Here is a 17,753-nt window from a genome sequence, read left to right as displayed (position 1 = left end):
AACATTTATACTTCTAACATTATAAATAGCAAAAAATTTGCAATAGCATAGAGATAAATAGAAATAGCAAATAATTGATAATAATTACAACAGCTTTCCGATATCGCCGCCATGTGAACAGAAGCCTCAATCAGTGCGGTTGTGTTTTCATAACATAACTCTTTCAAGGGGGCCCCAAGAAGGCACGCTACGGCCCCGAAATTCAAGTAGACCTCTTTAAAAACACTTGAAATAGAGGGGGAAATTATTGCAGGTTATATATGTCGGTGGCCAAAATCATGTTAAAATACGGGTATGTCGCAGGAAATGCACAATGTATGGTCAGACTGTTTATGTTGCCACATACATAACCATTGAAAAACTTACAAATTTCACCGCTAGAGTATATATATATTTTTTTGATTCACTCCACCTTGCGCAGCACAGCTATCTCCTAAACCTCTCCCTCATCTCGTCAACCAAAAACAGACGATCGTCATCATCATTGGTATTTTTCCTATTACTGTTTTTCCTTTCTAATCCCCCGGCTTTTCGTTTCGTCATCAAATATTCGAATTTTTGTTATTTTATTATGTTAAAGCTGAAGCAGTTAGACTTTAGCCGTCCTCGCTTTTGAAATCATCGGCTGTTGCGAGATCGTTCTCTCTGTCTTTTTCTATCTTTTTTTTTAAAAACTCTGCGTTAGAGATCGTAGACGATCAATCGATCATCGTTCGAAATTATGATCCATTTAACTGTGATCGGTCGACTGGGAGACGGATTGATTCTCACCGAGTCTGTCCAGCACGATGAAGAAGTGAGTTGTTTTCATTTCCATAACACCATGAATTCGATAGCATATACCCGAATTATTTTACTCTGTGTGTGAGCTCTATATTATAATTTCTGTGATGTTTTTTATAGCTCATTGAGCTCCATATTACAATCTCAAGACTATAAATGTGAGTATTTCTCAAATTAATAGTTATCAAATTTTTAATGTAAGACCTCTGGAAGTATAAGAATGGGGGAGTGGCTGGAAACTCGTGACAAAAAAAAAAAAAAATCTTCCAAAAAAAGCTTCCAAATATCATATAGCAGTGAAACCTCACTGCAACAATACTTGATGTAATGAGAAATCGCTCTACAAGACACTTAGACTTGGTCCGCAGAGTATCGTTATATCGAGGTTTCACTGTCAGAGGTGCATTTATGGTTTCGTCACCTATGGGCTACACAAACTTTACCACCCTTCTCCTATTGCAGTTTAATTTTATCGACCATGCATTCCTTGAATTCGCCACCCTGTGCTATAACATGTGTTTGGCTTTTCCCCTCACTCCTTCAAGTACACCTATGTCTCTAAGTCACTCTCATGCTCACACACTCCCCTAAGTCACTCTTTTAGTCATTCCCATGTGCTCACACACTCTGGAAGTCACTCCTTCATTTCTTGCACACTGTTTATGTTGCTCACATGTTTGCACACACACCCTAGGTCACTCATTTGGTTACTCACTGCAGCGCCACTGGGAAATATATAGAGATCCCCAAGGGCTACACACTCTAGCAAGACATAGCAAGGGGTCTGCCCCCCCCCCCCGAAGTGTGAGAAAATGATCGAAAAGGGGGCCAAATATATTGTACTATCACTTTGGTCCCCCTGCCCGGGAATGAAAGTGGCTCCCTTCCAAACGAAATTTCTGGTTACAGGGCCAGCTCTCTAGGTAACTCTTTTGTTCATTCACATGCTTGCTCACTCAAGATCACTCTTTCGGTCATTCATGTGCTTGCTCATGCTCTAGGTAACTCTTTTGGTTATTTATGTGCTTGCTCATGCTGTAGGTAACTCTTTTAGTCATTCACATGCTTGCTCACTCTTCAAGTCTTTGTTTTGCACAATCACGTGCTTAAAAACTCTCTGGGTCACTTTTTTTGTCACTCATTGACCAAATTCCTAGCTGTGTGGGCAGATGAGGATTTATTGATGGTATTATTCAAATTTTGCTGCCTTTCTCCCATTCGACTAATTTAACAGTACCATTCATCAATTACAGGCAACACAGTTGAAGTTTGGTTCGTGTGATTTTCAAAACTTTAAGGGCAAAAATGGCAGACTCTATTTGATAGGGATGTCCTAATTCTAAAATCCTTTTGGATCCTATGTTTATCTATCTGTGTTGTTATGACTTATCTCTAGGAAAAACAAACAGGTTGATTCCTGAGTAATTTGGGTGGTGACCGAAATTGTTTTCTTTGAAATTTTTCAAGCTCTGCTTTTAATAGAAAATGCAAAATGACCAATATATCATCCAATCACGGATCTGGGGGTGGGGGGGGAGTTGTATAAATGATATGGGGTAAATTTGTCTATGGGGCCGTTCAGGTATTACGTAAGCAAATTTTTAGCCATTTTTGACTCCCTTTCCCCCCCCCCCCCTTGTCAGCAAAATTTCATCATTAGCTCTGCCCCTCTGAATCCTAACTCATATTTGCATAAAGGGCGGTTGCTGACGTAAGCATTCAAATCCCCCCCCCCCCCGTCCTAAAAAGTCAGTAAATTCGAATCCCCCCCCCCATCGATGATGATGTAATGACTTGAACGGCCCCTATCCTGTGAAATACAGGATGTTCCAATGCAACCTAGACAATAAGTCGCTTCTCTAACACATCGCCCTGGATCTGCCTGCATTCGTTTCATTCACCGCTGATGGCTGCCTTGGTTTCATTTGCATCTGAAGATATCTGCCGCCATTCCATTTGCATCTGAAGATATCTGCCGCCATTCCATTTGCATCTGAAGATGTATGCTTTGGGCTTCATTCGTAGCTGTGAATGTCTGCCTTCACTTCATTTGCAGCTGAAGGTTTCTGCTGCAGCTTCATTTGTAATTACTCAGGCATGCATCCATGGGAAGTGGGGGGGGGGGAGGATAGGAATGAGAAAATTTGTGTGTCTTGTAAAATATGGGATGGTTCAAAGAACTTACACAATTTACCCTTTCCTGACACACATCGTCCTGGATCTACAGCTGGTATCGGCAGAGTACAGTTGTTGGCAATATGCAATGGCATATTGTCAAATGACATTGGTTTCCACAAAAAATAGTGCATCTTTGGTGGAAAAGATGCGTCTCAGTTACTCATTTATGCATGTTCACGTTTCCTCTCATCGAATATACCTTTCCGTTAAAACTACTTATCATTTTCAATTTGTTTCTGCTTCAGGATTTTGTTTGACAATTTATCCCAATTGTAACAATTTTTTTTTTAAAATTATGTATTTTTCAGACAGGCAAGACACATTACGAGTTCCACAGCCAAGCAAAGTCCTTGCTGAAAAAATTGAACATCCAGTCCCCACCAGTGTGCAGTATTGAAACAGGTCCCTATTATTTCCAGTGAGTATCAAATGAAATATCAAGCGTGATTGAAAATTTTATGCTTCAAGATGTATCTTGTGTATCCTATTGTAGTGTTTTATTTTTAATATGCTGTTAGTTCCGAAGCACTGTGATGTTGCACGAATTATACAGAATATTATGATATTAAATGTTGACAATATTGTTGATGTAAACGTCAATGACAGCTGCTATCATTTCTTCAATTTCATAAGTGTTATAATAGGTGTATGCAGAATTTTCTCGAGGGGGGGGGGGGTTTCAGATTTTTTTCCCTTTCGAGGAGGGGGTTTAAGTTTTTTTCTGGCAAAATAAACACTAATTTTGTCTCAAGGGGGTTAGAACCCCAAAACCCCCCTTTGAGTACGCCGATGAGTGTTATTGAAAACCTTGATATAGGGCAAAGATTCTCTAACTTTTTGGAGAATAGTGGCCATTTTATTGATTTGAAAACGTGCCATTTAAGTGATTTGGAAATGTGTTGTGAGTAATATAAGTGATGTGAAACTGCACAGTGGGTTGCTTAAATGCTTTGAAACTGTGGTGCGGGTAACTTAAGTGATCTGTAAATGTGTCACAATCTGTTTAAGTGATCTTGAACTGTGCCACGGGTAACTTGAGTGATGCGGAACTGCATCAGGATCGTCATTTCAACTATTTCCGGGGAGGGGGGGGGGGCAAAGAACATGTACTCCATGTATATATATATGGGGGGGGGGGCAAATGAAACGCCCGAACTGCATCACATATGCTGCTTAAGTGCGTTGTAAATGTGCTGTTTAGTTCATTTTTACAAATTTAGGTTTTAGATCGCTGGTGATCACATCAGTTAAAACTGAGGGTTTTTAGGCCAGTCGGCCAGGGGTTGATCATGTATGATATAGGGTCTATATCCTAACTTCCTAAGCGGCCGTGGTAGTCCAGGTCAATAAGGTAATAACGTAATGTTCGGGAGGATGTTTATAGGTGTCACAAGTTTGATACCCAGTTCATTCTTGTCAGAAACTTTCCTGGTGCAGTGAGAATCATCTCAGCTCCCGGGCTGGAACCCTGTCCATAAGTAAAATTGTGAAAAATGAAGATATCCCTTTCGTCGTGTGACATTGTACCAGTGAATGAAATGTAGTAAAAATGCAAAGACTCATAGAAACACTAAATGTATTAAATAATGTATTACGGTGAGCAAAATTGTACTTTATACAAAATGGGTGCCTGAGAAAAACAGAACATCTGTTCCCTCAATATTAATGTTCACATAAAAAGACTTTTCATTTCAGCATGTTTTGCAATCATATCAGTTAAATATCTGTACAGCGGTCAAAATGACTGCCGCACTGGCGCTCTGGATAGAAATTGATTTTACCACCGAGCTACGAAACCTAAAATTCAAGAGCCTCAAACAAGATGAGAAAAGTCATGAAATTTCTCGCGTACCTGTGATAAACCACATTTGGATGTAATTGTATATCAAAGAAGGTTTGCAGTCAGAATGACCGCTTCCCCCATTCTAGTGTGCATTTTCTAAACGTTTTTGCTTCTTTTTTCAGTTCAATGATGCGGGCGACACCAAAATATTTTACGAATTCTGGAAATGTGGACCAAAAAATTTCGGTCAGAAAATGCATTTCATTTTTTACTCGTCCTTTGCAGAGTTACTACAGAAATTGGTTTTGAAGAAAAACTGTGTCTAATCATTACTTCATTAGGCATTCACCCATCTACCCTCACCTCTCTGGGAAAGAAATGGTTCAAAGACACAAAATATGGGATGTATACCATTTTTTTCAGTGATAATAAACAGGAAATTACAATATACAAACGTCACAAAGTATTTTTTAGCTGTTATGACTGATTGAAATAACATGGGGAGGAAGGGAACACATTTCTCTGAGAAACTAACTTTTATTGAAATTTTCAGCTACCTGATCGCAGACAATGTCGTTTACCTGGCTCTGTGCGAGAAGTCATTTTCCAAACGCTTGGCGTTCTCATATCTGGAGGACTTGAAAGGCGAGTTCAGTATGATGTTCGGGAAGACTATAGCTGCTGCGGTGAGACCCTATTGCTGTATTGAATTTGGTGAGTGAAATTTATGTGCTATACAGTGTAAACCTCTGTCTCAAAACTGACGACAATAGAAAAAATTTTAAGATAGATTTCATGAGAGTTTTTTTTTTGTGGCATAGAAAAGAAAAACATGCCAAAAATGACAAAAATTTCCATTGACAATAACTTGAAATACTAAATTTCACTGTACACTAATACATTTTTTTTGGTGAAGTTACAGAATTAACGTTCAATAACACTATACGCCAATGCACTAAAACATGTTAAATTTTTACTTAAATTCTTTATTTAGAATAATCTGTGCTTATATCGAATGGTTAATATATATATATTAGGGATTTGTCATCGGGGGCGGCTCGGGCTGTGCACCCTGTGTGACTACACCAGGCAGTGCTCTGTGAGGGACGTCAAATCTGAGTAAAGAGTTTAAAAAAAAACTTTAACCCAAAACGTGCAAAAATAACTCCTGCATGGGTAGAGGTTTTTCTTGAGCCACTCCTACTTATTGTACCGGTTCATATCTGCAAGCTCCCTGGATGTAGGTGAGCGACTCCAAAATTTTCACCCTTCTTCCTGCTTTCTGGAGTTTTTAGAAATTTCTTCAGATTTTCGTCGAAAATGAGATTTTTCCTGTCGATATTGGTAGGAAAATTACAAGCACTACTTACATGTATGTTATTTTCGGTGTGCGCCTTGCAGGATGAAGAGTAGAGTTGCCAGATGATTGCGGACAACGAAAATCATGCAGCTCGTGATGGATGGGTGGTTTTTAACTACTATTACTAAACCACACATGCACCTTGTCCATATTCGTCTGAGGAACTTCTAACGAATTGCTACATGTTGTAATGTGTGTGTGTGTCCCCGTGTTGTGAACCTAACATGAAGTTCCATTTCCAGGGCTCCCACTCGTCCTTCCTTTCCTACTTTTGTCCTACTTTCTGGTTTTTGTTCTACTTTTCCTAGTTTTTTTTTACCAAATCCCATCAACAAAATTTGCGCAATGGGTTTTAATTTAGCGGGGAATCATTGATATATTGCCAAATGGTACAAATGTTGTAGATTGCAATTAATGATCCTGCCAAAGCAGAAATTGTACCATTTTCAAGGTTATTTGGGGGGGGGGGGGGAGGTGTATGTGAACCATTGGGTTTATTAATTTTTCATTTTCTTAGTTCGAGGGTTCAACTAGTCATTAAAAACTTCGGTCTGGATGAAAAAAATAATTTTGTATTTACTTTTCATGGTCTTGGACAGTAACTAGCAATCATCATTCAAAATTATGGTGCATATTTTGTGTATAGGTGAAATAACATTTTGCATAACAAAGCAGTTAGATACATAGATCTACATTTGGTGATTCTGATGCTACCCAATAGCATTCAGTTTTCTTCTATATTTTTAGGGCATGTAGAGGCATAAACAATGTATACAATACTCAGCAAAGAGTGCTTCAGTTGAAAGTGCTTCAATTTTTCAAAAACAAGTACACTGGTATTGAATAGTAAATTGTAAACAAATCCGTTTAAGAAAGGATGGCAACGCAATTGACATATTTACATCTTGACTTTATTTACATCAGAACTTGTAATTTACACGTTTTGCACTGTGCTTTTGAAAGTGGTCTGGAAGGAGCGTAATTCTTAAAAATCTTATGTGCCTTTATAATTTGCTGTACATTGTCGAAGAGAGTTGGCAGGTTGGACTGGAAGACTCCAAAAAAGAAAAATGTAATTTATAATTTAAGGAGAACAGAAAAGAATTATCTCTGTGGTTGCTAGTGCACTGTTTTGGCCAAAAATTGTTTTTGTAACCAAGCCATTTCTGTCATTTTCCTTTGGTTCCAGTCAATGTTATAGGACACTGAAATAGTGCTATAAAAAAAATTAATGGGAGAAATTTTTTTTTTTAGAATTTTTTTTGTTATGCTATGATTATGTTGTCTAAAAGGGGGACACCCTCCCCACCCTACTTTTTAGTACTGAATGAATGAACGCCAGGGTCTCTGCCACCGGACTTATCCTGTTGCCGAGATCTCTTCCAGCCCAGCTTCGTGGCAGAGTCTGGAACAAAGTGAGTGCACCTAACAGTCTGAGTGTGTAGGTAGTGTTGTGTTTGATATTTCAGTGCTGCCATCCATACTTCAAATTGCGAGTGAAGTGTAATGATTGAATATTTGTAATGTTGTAGGCCTGTTGCTCTCTGTGGCAAGACATTTTAACGGGGAGATCGGCTTGCATTTGCGCCTTGAAGTTGGGAACCACAGAAATCCAAATTCAGCTGACCACCACTGTGGCGCCGGTGGGGTTGAAACCCGGATCCTCGCGATGCGAGTCCGTCACTATGACCACTCAACCACCACAGCGGCTACTTTTTAGTACTGCTTTTTCTTACTTTTTCTAATTTTTTGATTGGGAGGCCTGCATTTCTGTGTAATGCTTGTTATAGTGCTGCTATCTGTGTTTTGAACTGTGAGTGAAGTGTAATGATTGGAATTATACTGTTGTAGGCCTGTTGCTGTTTATGGCTAGACTTTTTAACTGGGAGATCGGCTTGCACTCACGTCTCTTGATGTTGGGAACCAGGTTTTTTTTTCCTTCTACAAAACAGGTTCTTCAATGAAAAACAGCACTTGACTGTAAACTGATTGTGTGTTCCGTCATCTTTGGCGTACACAGATAATCACACTCATCTGGCATCAGCCTGATTTTTTTTTTTTTATATGCAATGTTTTGAAAACCAGTTTGCCAACTTGCGCTGTATGTAGATATATTCAGTATATGGGTGATTCCCAAAAAAAGTGTACGTACCACTTTCTCAAAATGATAAATTCAAAGTTGAATTTTCAAAATGAAATTTATCTCAAATTATAGCCAGTGACTTGAAGTTCAATATTTTGTGAATATTTTTCACTTGTATTGTGCAATAGTATTTTATTTTTTGGATTTTATGACTGAAAATCGTGGATTTTGTCTAATCTGTTACAAAAACAAACATCTCTGTAAAAAAATAAATGCTGTTATTTCTGCTGTTTTTATGTCTTAAAATAATTAAATAAGCTTGCTTCTTACACATATGCCAAAAAAGCAGTTTTTAAAAATTTTACCTTTTTTTTCTGTCGTTTTGTTGGTTTTTTTTATAATTTTTTTGAAATAGCGCATAAGAAAAGTTTATTTTTTTACATATATTTAGTTACTCAAAATAAAAACTTTTTATTTCTGACAGACAATGGGTCGGTAATTTATAATTTAACATCTTAGTTTGAAGTGTTCCTAAAATTTTTTGCCGTGAACTGCAAAAATGCTTCCTGTAACAGAGTGGACACCATTGTAACAGGATGCACAGAAATATCTAACTGAGAGAAAGTTATCTCAAATATTCTAAATAGGCCATGCAAATGCACTTTTATTTTCCCAAAAATTATATACAAAATGTGATAGGTGACCCAGAAACTCCTCTTACAACCTTTGAAAAATGTCCACCCTATGACCAAATTCTAAAAACGCTCACCCCATCCCTTGTAGTTTGAATTTTGGTCTCGTCTGGTAAAAATGTTTAACACTAGAACCGCGGAGTGGGTCAGTTTGAAGACCCACTCTCTGCGGTGGAAAATTTAAGGAATCTTTTCTGTAATTAACTGATTTAATTTTTTTTTCAGAAATGAATAAAAAAAATTTTTTTCGTTGGGGCTATGGTGGCATTGGCTTCCTCCTCCTGAGAGAATCTTCGGATATCTGGACTCCAAAAGTTGGCATGTCTGCCAGTTGAAACAGAGCAGTTGCTATAACTAGTGTCAACTGTGAATAAATTAGAGACACACATACCTACAAAATATGTCTAGACATTCAATGACTTCCTGGCGATTCAATGCCACCATCCGTTTCATAGAATTCTGATATTATCACAAGTTTGGCATTGAAATGAATCATTGTTGAATTTGTTGCAATCACTGTGCATTTAATATCTGTTCACTGAAAATTTCTGGCACTAAATTGAAAAAGAGGCGAGTTGCTATACCAAGGTTCAACTGCATGTTAATATAATCTGTATACACATTATTATTGTTGTTGTTACAGATATAATGCATGTTTTCATTCTTGTTCTATTTGCATAGATAATTATATGCATAAAGCCAAGAAGGCATTCGTTGATGCGAGGGCGAGAAGGAACTTGACAAATTTGAATACAGAACTCCAGGATGTCCAGCGCATCATGGTGCAAAACATTGATGATGTTCTTCAGAGGGGTGCGGCTTTGTCAGGTGAGATTTTCACAGAATTTTTTATTTTTTCAATTGCCATTCAATTTGTCTATAAACTCTGCGATAACTAATAGGCCTATCTGAACATCCATAGAGTTTAGCTGACCTGATGGTTGACACTACTGCTCTTTTGGTATGGACTATGTGGGCTTGGCCTTTTTCATTCTTATGCATGGCATTTTGGTAACAGTTTTATATTCTGAGATCGTAAACAACTCTGCTCTGCCCACAATGTGCTAACAGTTTAAGTGAGGGCATGTTTTTGTTTTGATATGATCAATCCATCATACCGCTTCTGCTGTACACAGCTGGTTTCTTGATATCGGTGCTTACGAATCAAACTGACTGGTCCTAAATCTGATTGAGAAAGAATCCTGGCTGCGAGCAAGGCCCCAATGGCTAAAATATTTGCCATAGCTAGTCTTTGCTCTTACAAATGAATCACATTCTTTACCAATCCAAGCATTCAAAAACTGGTCGATATTCTTTCTTAGAAAGCGGCAGCTGTGACTAGAGATCTGACAAATATTTGGGACATTCTGCCCTTTTGCCGAATATTTGGTTCAGCCAAATATTGCTCAGGTATTTGGCCAAATACCTGTAAATCTTACCACAACAAACTAATTTAAAAAAATTATATTAATTAGAATTGTTCACACACAAATAAACAATTTACTGATTATATTTTATTGTGTGGTGCATACCTATCCCTTTCTGTGAAATTATGTGGGGGTGAATTTTTAGGATAAGTAAAACACGAAGCTGCAAATAGAATCCTACCGCAATAATGTGGAAGTTAGCATGAATTACTCAAGTTTCTGAAGGATGTACCTAGACAAGAAACATATTGAGCTACTGAAAGGAGCAGAGAACAACTAGAGTGGAGAAATCGTAAATTTTATGATGCATTAATACTTGAGAGTAAATAATGGTTGACATTTTCTTAATTAGATGTAAAACTGCAAAAAGTGTTGAAAAAAAAAAAGATTCTGCAAGCACAGTGATACCTTGGCTATCAAATGCCGTGGCTTACGAATTTTCTGGCTAATGAAGATTTTTTAGTGATTTTTCTGCTTTGGCTGATGAACATTTTCAATGATATGTATGCATGCACTCACATAAAATATCTGCATCGTGAGCTGAATTTTCACACCAATCATTATCAGAATTACTGTCACTAGAGCTCCCAATTAACTCATGTCCACCTTGGAATCTTTTTCAGATGTACTTACGTTTCTCTTTCTGAAATTTTTTTGAGAAATTTGAAATGAAAGGTTGTTTCAGAGTATGTGTTCTTTCAGTGTGAGACTCATCAAGCTGAACAGTCTGAAAGATTATTATTTTTTATCTGCATGTATCAGACACAGAAATGAGCTGCAAATCACAAATGGATGGGGACACTTACAAACTCAATTGGGTTGTGTCACCACAAGCTTTAGTTGACTAAAGCTGGTATTGGTTGTGTACATAATGCAAAATAAGATCTTTGGCATCTCTCATCTTCCTGTATATTCTCATTTATACAATTTTGAAACTGTTCATTTTAGCCTTCAATCAGTTTTTGTCTTTTTTATAGCATCCCTTGGTGTTTTAAAAAACTCATCTTTAAATTTTTGGCAGAAACTGGAACAAAAACGATTTTCCATAGAAACCTATGGAAAATTATGCTCGGCTAATGAAGTGATTCTGGAACAAATCATCTTCGTTACTGAGGTATCACTAATATTAAAATACAATATATCATAGTTAAATTTTATTGTCACTGTCATGGCAACAAAAATCTTTTGGTTACTGGTTTTTAATATTTATTTAAATAAAAAATTACAATTAATATTGAAATAAAATAAATTAAAATAATTAAAATTCAATATCAATCATTTGAAATTACCAATAATTTTATTTTTGATGAAAAATGTCAATTTTATTTATAATTTTGATGAATTTTTTAAGAAAATTGATATTTGGCTGCCAAATATTCTTTATTCGGTCACAAATCACTATTCATCCCATCTCTAGCTGTGACTAGTAAAAAGTGCACTCACCAGTCATTGATTTCTGCTGTAAAGGCTGCTTGTAGTAGTAGTTGTATGGTCTAATAACTTGAATCATTGATGTGTCTGGATATTTGCAATCAGATAATGCAGTGATTGTAAGAGTATGAATTGCAGCTCCTGGGATGATTGCCAGCCATTGTCAAAGGTGTGGTGTGTGTCGGTTCACTTATTTTATGTTTGTTAAGGGGACAGTGTTCTTTAACCACTGGTCTGCGAGTCATTTCGACCAATTTATATAGTCGCTACATAATTCTAGACTTATTTTGAATATTATACCATCTCTGCATTGCTCTTTATTTCTGTCTCTGCCATTAGGAGGTCTGAAAATTATATTTATCTTTGCTTGCTTGTCTGCAAATTATTTCTCCCATTTATCCCTATTTTTTGCCAGTCAATATTTTTGACATTGCAATATCAATTTTTAGAATATCATTGTCTGCTCACCAACAGCAGATGCCGTGCACTAAAGAGGGGTTTACCTATTCCATTCAGAAATAAAGAAAATAGGATCCAAACTCAATGCTGATCCCTCTGGCGGAAAAAAAAAACAAACCAACACTCCCAAAAGATGAAAAGAAGTAAACTCTTCTGAAAGTATAAAAAGAACCCCATCCGTGCTGGATGACCAGGATGGACCAGGATCCGTTGGCATTAATCATTAAAAGCGATGTGAGACTTACGTTATTATTTATTTATTCATTTTTTCTGTTTTGCTCCAACTCATAATGTCTGTGCTAGACATATGTCAAAATGTTGAGACGTTCCAAGACTATTTTATAGCTTTTTGGCCATCGTCATCCTACTCCCCTTTCTGCCTGGTCTGAAATTCTTAAGGGGAAAAAAATTAACCAATGGGCCGCAACATTAAAAAATAAGCTTGACAACACTATGGGAATGACACATTACTGTTTACAGATTATGACAGCTCTATCTCACAAACATCTACTATATCTAATAATTGTTCCCCTCTTAGTTGACAGTAACGTATTGGCTGAGTTTGAAATAACCTTTTTCATAACTAGAGCCTGGATTATATGCAAATGCATTTGCTGCAAAATTTGACCTTTTTCAGTTTTAATCGTGCCCTCCATCCCGCATCCGGGAGCACAGGCCCCCCATATCTGGAGCCTTTGGTGGGATTTCCCCCATACCAAACTTTTCACAGGCCCCCTCTACAGGGAATTTATAGCGTGAAAAAACAAAAAATGAGAATCATTGCAGTTCCTAGGGCGGGAGCCCCATCCTTGTGGGGGGCCATGGTATTAATGCACACAAATGCATAAAATTGAAGGATTTAAGAATTAGTGCATATTTTCTTCACATTTGTCAACATTTTGTTGGCAACATTCGATTTGAGAATGGTATTGACGGGTTGCAATTAACAAAGATAACTTTAACCCATAGTTACATAGTGTTATTCTTCTTATTCACTTATTTTTTTCCAGTGCTCAAATTATCTTTACGATTCAGTCATAATTTACTGTTCCTCAAATTATTTTTCTAATATTCGCCGGTCTGGAAGATTTTTCAACTCTTCACTGGTCTGCAAGTGTAAAAATTGTTGAAGAACACTGGTATAGAGAAAGTACAGTTGATGTCGCTTATTGAAATAACGGATAATGTTATCACTCGGTTATTGTTATATTTTTTTGCAATGAATGGAACAAACCAATACCCTAACATTGGAATAAATTTGTTTATAGTTATCAGGACTCTTGGTTTATGCTATCATTTTTTTTCCGTCAATTTTTTTTGTTTTCACATTTTGTAGCTTAGGTTTAACCAAAATTATTTTTTCCTCCATAAGGTATCGTTATCAGCCAGCAAGACTATGTAGGAGACGTCTTTTCCCCTTCTCATGCAAACATTTCCGTGCTTAATGTCTTAATCAGTCTGTAGTATTCGCTGCGATTCATGCACACGTGGAGTTACTTTGCAATGGCTTTCCTATAATGAAGGGAAACGTCTCACAAAAAAAGCCCTTTCCTTCAGTTCTTGATCTGCTTCTTTTTCAGTTGATCAGATTCAAATTTCTTTTTCCCCAGTGACTATCTCAAGGATCTATGAAACAAATATCAGGATTCGTTATGTGCATTAGACCAGTGGTTCTCAACCTTTTTTGATTCGAGGAACCCTTTTTAGTACATAGTATATATTACAGAGCCCTGTAGGTTTCTTTCTATTATTCATTTATCAAATTTACTGATTTATTTTATGTGCCACCGAACCCTCAGGAAGTGCAAACGGAGCACAGGTTGAGAACCCTTGCATTAGACAGCTCCATTCTAATTCCTCATAATGGCTGAATAAAAAAAATGCAGGATCTTGTTTTATGTGGGAAAGAAAAACAGTTGTCTCAATTTAGCAATTCCTGCTTATCGTGTGTCCCGTTCGATTAAATTGGATGTATGGTCACTGTACTTGCAAACAGGACTCTGTCAGATGTAGCTATCAATTGGTTATTGTTATGAAAAACCCAGAGTCCTGATGCGATCACATTAAGCAGCATGAACTGTATATATGTGTTTCAATGAGCAAATTATTAATTCTTTAGACCTATTAGATGGAATTATTATTTTTTGTTTATAGATCTGGACACGAAAGCTAGCAGTTTGTCGATGCTGTCCGAAAAATACAAGAAAGATGCTCACAGACTCAATTTGAATTCCACATACATGAAGCTGGCTGCCGCAGCGACTGTGATATTCGTCGTGTTTTTATATTTTTGGGTTCTCTAATTCCAAGAACTATATACTTTTGAATGTCTGCCATGTTGGGTTAATCATCTGATGCATGTTCTATATTTTTTCCCCTTTGACTTGTTTTCTGAAAAAAAAAGATTATTTTCCTGTCACAATTAAGCTCATGTTTACTTTCTTTTTGAAATTTCACATTATTTTTTTGATTTTTATCCATCAAAGCCCATGTTATATTCTCGTTAAATAGCTATTGTAATAAATTTTTTTTTAAAGTGAGAGTCGATAGATGTAGGTTCGTAAAAATTTCATCGGAAAAATGTCTTGAACAAATTTTGCTCAGAGTATTGAAACGGGGAGGAATTAATTAATTATACTTCCTCTCAGGTTGACCGTTGCGGTGAAAATTACTTTTTTTTCCTTCACCAACCTATGTTCTTGATCTGAAAATGTTCTACAATTCCGCCAGTTGTCACTGATATCTCATTTCTTGGTTTTTTAAAAAAGCAATGCTGTCTTGTAATTATCATTTCAATAATGAGATAATTAACTGATAAAGTTTTTGTAGACGTGGAAAACTGAAAGAGTTTTTTGGAGCAGTTGGTAAGAGTTGATTTTCTTGATTTTTCTCCAACGTTAGTGGTTGGCATCAGCATAAGATGTCTCAAGTTGCATTACTGAATTGGAAGGTTCTGTTGCTAGCTGCGATCATCGCAACATGCATTTATGATTTTTAGGCTTAGCAGGTTATGCTTTGCCCTGATTGGTTGTTGAACTGATGCCTTATGAGTGTCATTCCCAAGTCTGGAACTGGCTGCGGTTGGAGAAGTTGAGCTGCATTATCTGATTTTATGTCTCACTCATTTCTCTCTCTCATTGTTGGTCACAGAATTACCACAATGTTTTTCAGAGCGGGATCCATGTTCAGCTCTCTATCAGCTCTAGTCAGCAACAAAGAATCTTTATAAAGCAGGATCTGCTAAGCCAAAAATTATAAATACAGTGAAACCTGTGTATAACGATACTGTCTATAACAGTATTTTTTTTAGTCCTAGGGGAATTCCTATTCAATAAGAAATAGCATGAATGCTCAAGCTGTTTACAATGATAACCTGTACACAATACTGGTTTTTATAGGTTCCTACAGTATTGTTATTGACAGGTTTTACTGTGCATGCTGTGATTGCTTGAAAGTAAGTTAGCTTTTGAAATTCAGACTGATGGGCTAGCGAGAAAATTTCCTGATTCAATATTCAGTAATGTAGATGACACCTGATGATGCCAACCACTAGTGTTAGGAAAACCCTTGAAAAGAAAAAAAAGAGACTTTACTGATGACAGCCTCTTGCTCCAAGGAACTCTCTTGCAGTTAAATGTAATGTTTGTCATGACAAAAGACAACGCTTGAGCTTCCAGTGGATGAATGTAGCTTTCAGGGTTCCATTCCCGTGATTGTGAGAATCAATAATTTTTATTCTGTAATTTATTATAATTTTTTTTCCTCCTGAGATGGCATTTGGAATGGCATGTTTTGACTTTTGAAGGTTGCTTCAGTTCGAATAGCATATAATGCTGTTGATTGATTGAGAACTTGCTTTTTTTGTCGTTTTATAAAAGTTTTTGTAATTATCTTTTTTCCCCCTCTCCCTGTGAAGAAATGAAAAGCCACATCTATTTGTAAATACCTGAATATATACCTAAATATATATGTATTAAATATTTCCTCTTCTTTTTTATAGTTTGACGTTTATTCTAATTAAAGCAAGAAATATTAACTTTCCGCCGAGTGCAGTATGTTGACCGCTGAGTTCAGGTGTAATGTGTTTGATGGGCACACATTCAAAAAAACACAATGAAGCCGCCTGGCAGTCGAGTGGTTAGGGAACTAGCTTCTCACTGTGCAGGTCTGGGTTCGAATCCCGGTTCGGGCATGGATGTCTACTAACACTAACAAAGTCCTTGGACGGATCATGCTGATCCCTTGGGAATACGTGAAGATCACGTTACACCTAATTAAGTTTGTTTATATCGCTGCCAAGTGATGAACGTCATTATTAGAAGTATCAATAGAAGAAAAAGAAAAGTTTCTGCCAAAACATGCATTAACATGACATAAAACCAGTCAAACAAATTTTAATGTTTTGGGACAAGGTGAGAAAAGACCTCACTGTGCCTGTCAGATCAAATGTGCCTAATGGAAGGAAATTAGCTAGAACCTCAAAAAAATTGTTCCTGTCACCCGTTGGTAAATGGGAGAAATACATGTGTATGGGAGATTTACAGAAAATTCACCGCCAACAATTCATACCATGCAATTTAATGATTGAAAAATTCACATCTAGGAAAATTCACCTACTAGCAGACAGAAAAATCACTGCTGCGAAAATTTATGACAAACAATTCAGACAACAGTTCATCACCATTGAGTGACCAAGTGATTTAGATAGTTAATGAGTGAGTGGGTCAGTGGCCATATGATGCGAGTACATGAGAGTAGGTGAATGAGTGACCATATAAGAGACTTGCTTACTCACCAAGTCCCTCACACGATCAATCATTCACTTGCTTCCTGGCTCATTCACTTGCTCATCTATTCACTCTGTTGGTGAATTTTCTGGCGATGAATTCTCTGCACACAGTGCATGGGACTCACATACCAAAACTGTGCACTGGGAGGTTCAAATGTAAATTTCAAGATGTGTAAACGGGTGCAATGAACCTAGCAGATCATTTTGTTTACCACTCATTTTTGGTAAGGTTTTAAGTTGCCTGTTGATAGGACTACATTAGAGACAGCTGCTCAATAGTGCGAGTTCCATCTAAGAGAGAAGAGAAAATGTGAAGGGAGAGAGGCACTGTGCCTATTGGATCAGATGCATCAGATGGAGGGCTAATGTATAGTTAACAGTTTTTAAAATTTGATATAAGTTTTTGTGAAAAGCTAAATCTCACACACACACAGGGCCAGATTAAGATGTTTCTGGGCCCTAAGAACTTAATTAATTTTGGTGCCCCCTTTTCATGCCATTTGCGATTTAGAGATTTTTTACCATTTAAAGGCTAATAATTTTTACTTTCAGGCTTTCTTCACATTTAGCAATTTTTTTTTTGGGGAGAATTGACAATATCGGATATTGCCAATTATCTCCAGGGTGACCATATGTACTATATTTCTGTGCTACATATTTAAAAGTATAATTTGGTAACTCATTGAATCTTTCATTTAGAAAAACAAAAGCATAAGAAATGTCAAGTTAAATTTTATACTTCAGAAATAGGCAGAATATGATGTGAAT

General features: G+C 36.9%; 1 protein-coding gene across 1 annotated transcript; it reads left to right on the top strand.

Moving 5' to 3' along the window:
* The first annotated feature begins 405 nt into the window (after window positions 1-405).
* Window positions 406-16,189, top strand: Sec22 (vesicle-trafficking protein SEC22). Its single transcript, XM_089241510.1, has 5 exons — window positions 406-796; window positions 3,270-3,379; window positions 5,298-5,458; window positions 9,561-9,707; window positions 14,351-16,189. Exons 1-5 carry the CDS (start codon window positions 722-724, stop codon window positions 14,497-14,499), a joined length of 642 nt encoding a protein of 213 aa, XP_089097636.1. The 5' UTR covers window positions 406-721; the 3' UTR covers window positions 14,500-16,189.
* Window positions 16,190-17,753: the final 1,564 nt, after the last annotated feature.

The sequence above is a fragment of the Pholcus phalangioides genome, unplaced genomic scaffold (assembly GCF_987345545.1).
Source record: "Pholcus phalangioides strain wild (caught in Gottingen) unplaced genomic scaffold, Ppha-v1.0 ptg000014l_1, whole genome shotgun sequence".
Taxonomy (NCBI): domain Eukaryota; kingdom Metazoa; phylum Arthropoda; class Arachnida; order Araneae; family Pholcidae; genus Pholcus; species Pholcus phalangioides.
The sequence above is the reverse complement of the archived record's forward strand: the minus strand, read 5'-3'. Positions and strand labels throughout refer to the sequence as shown.

Excerpts from the sequence above, each read along its gene's own strand:
- Sec22 (XM_089241510.1), top strand. The coding sequence starts at position 722 with ATGATCCATTTAACTGTGATCGGTCGACTGGGAGACGGATTGATTCTC. Across the intron at positions 5,459-9,560 it reads CTATTGCTGTATTGAATTTG|ATAATTATATGCATAAAGCC; the intron begins GTGAGTGAAATT and ends CTATTTGCATAG. Across the intron at positions 9,708-14,350 it reads GAGGGGTGCGGCTTTGTCAG|ATCTGGACACGAAAGCTAGC; the intron begins GTGAGATTTTCA and ends TTTTGTTTATAG.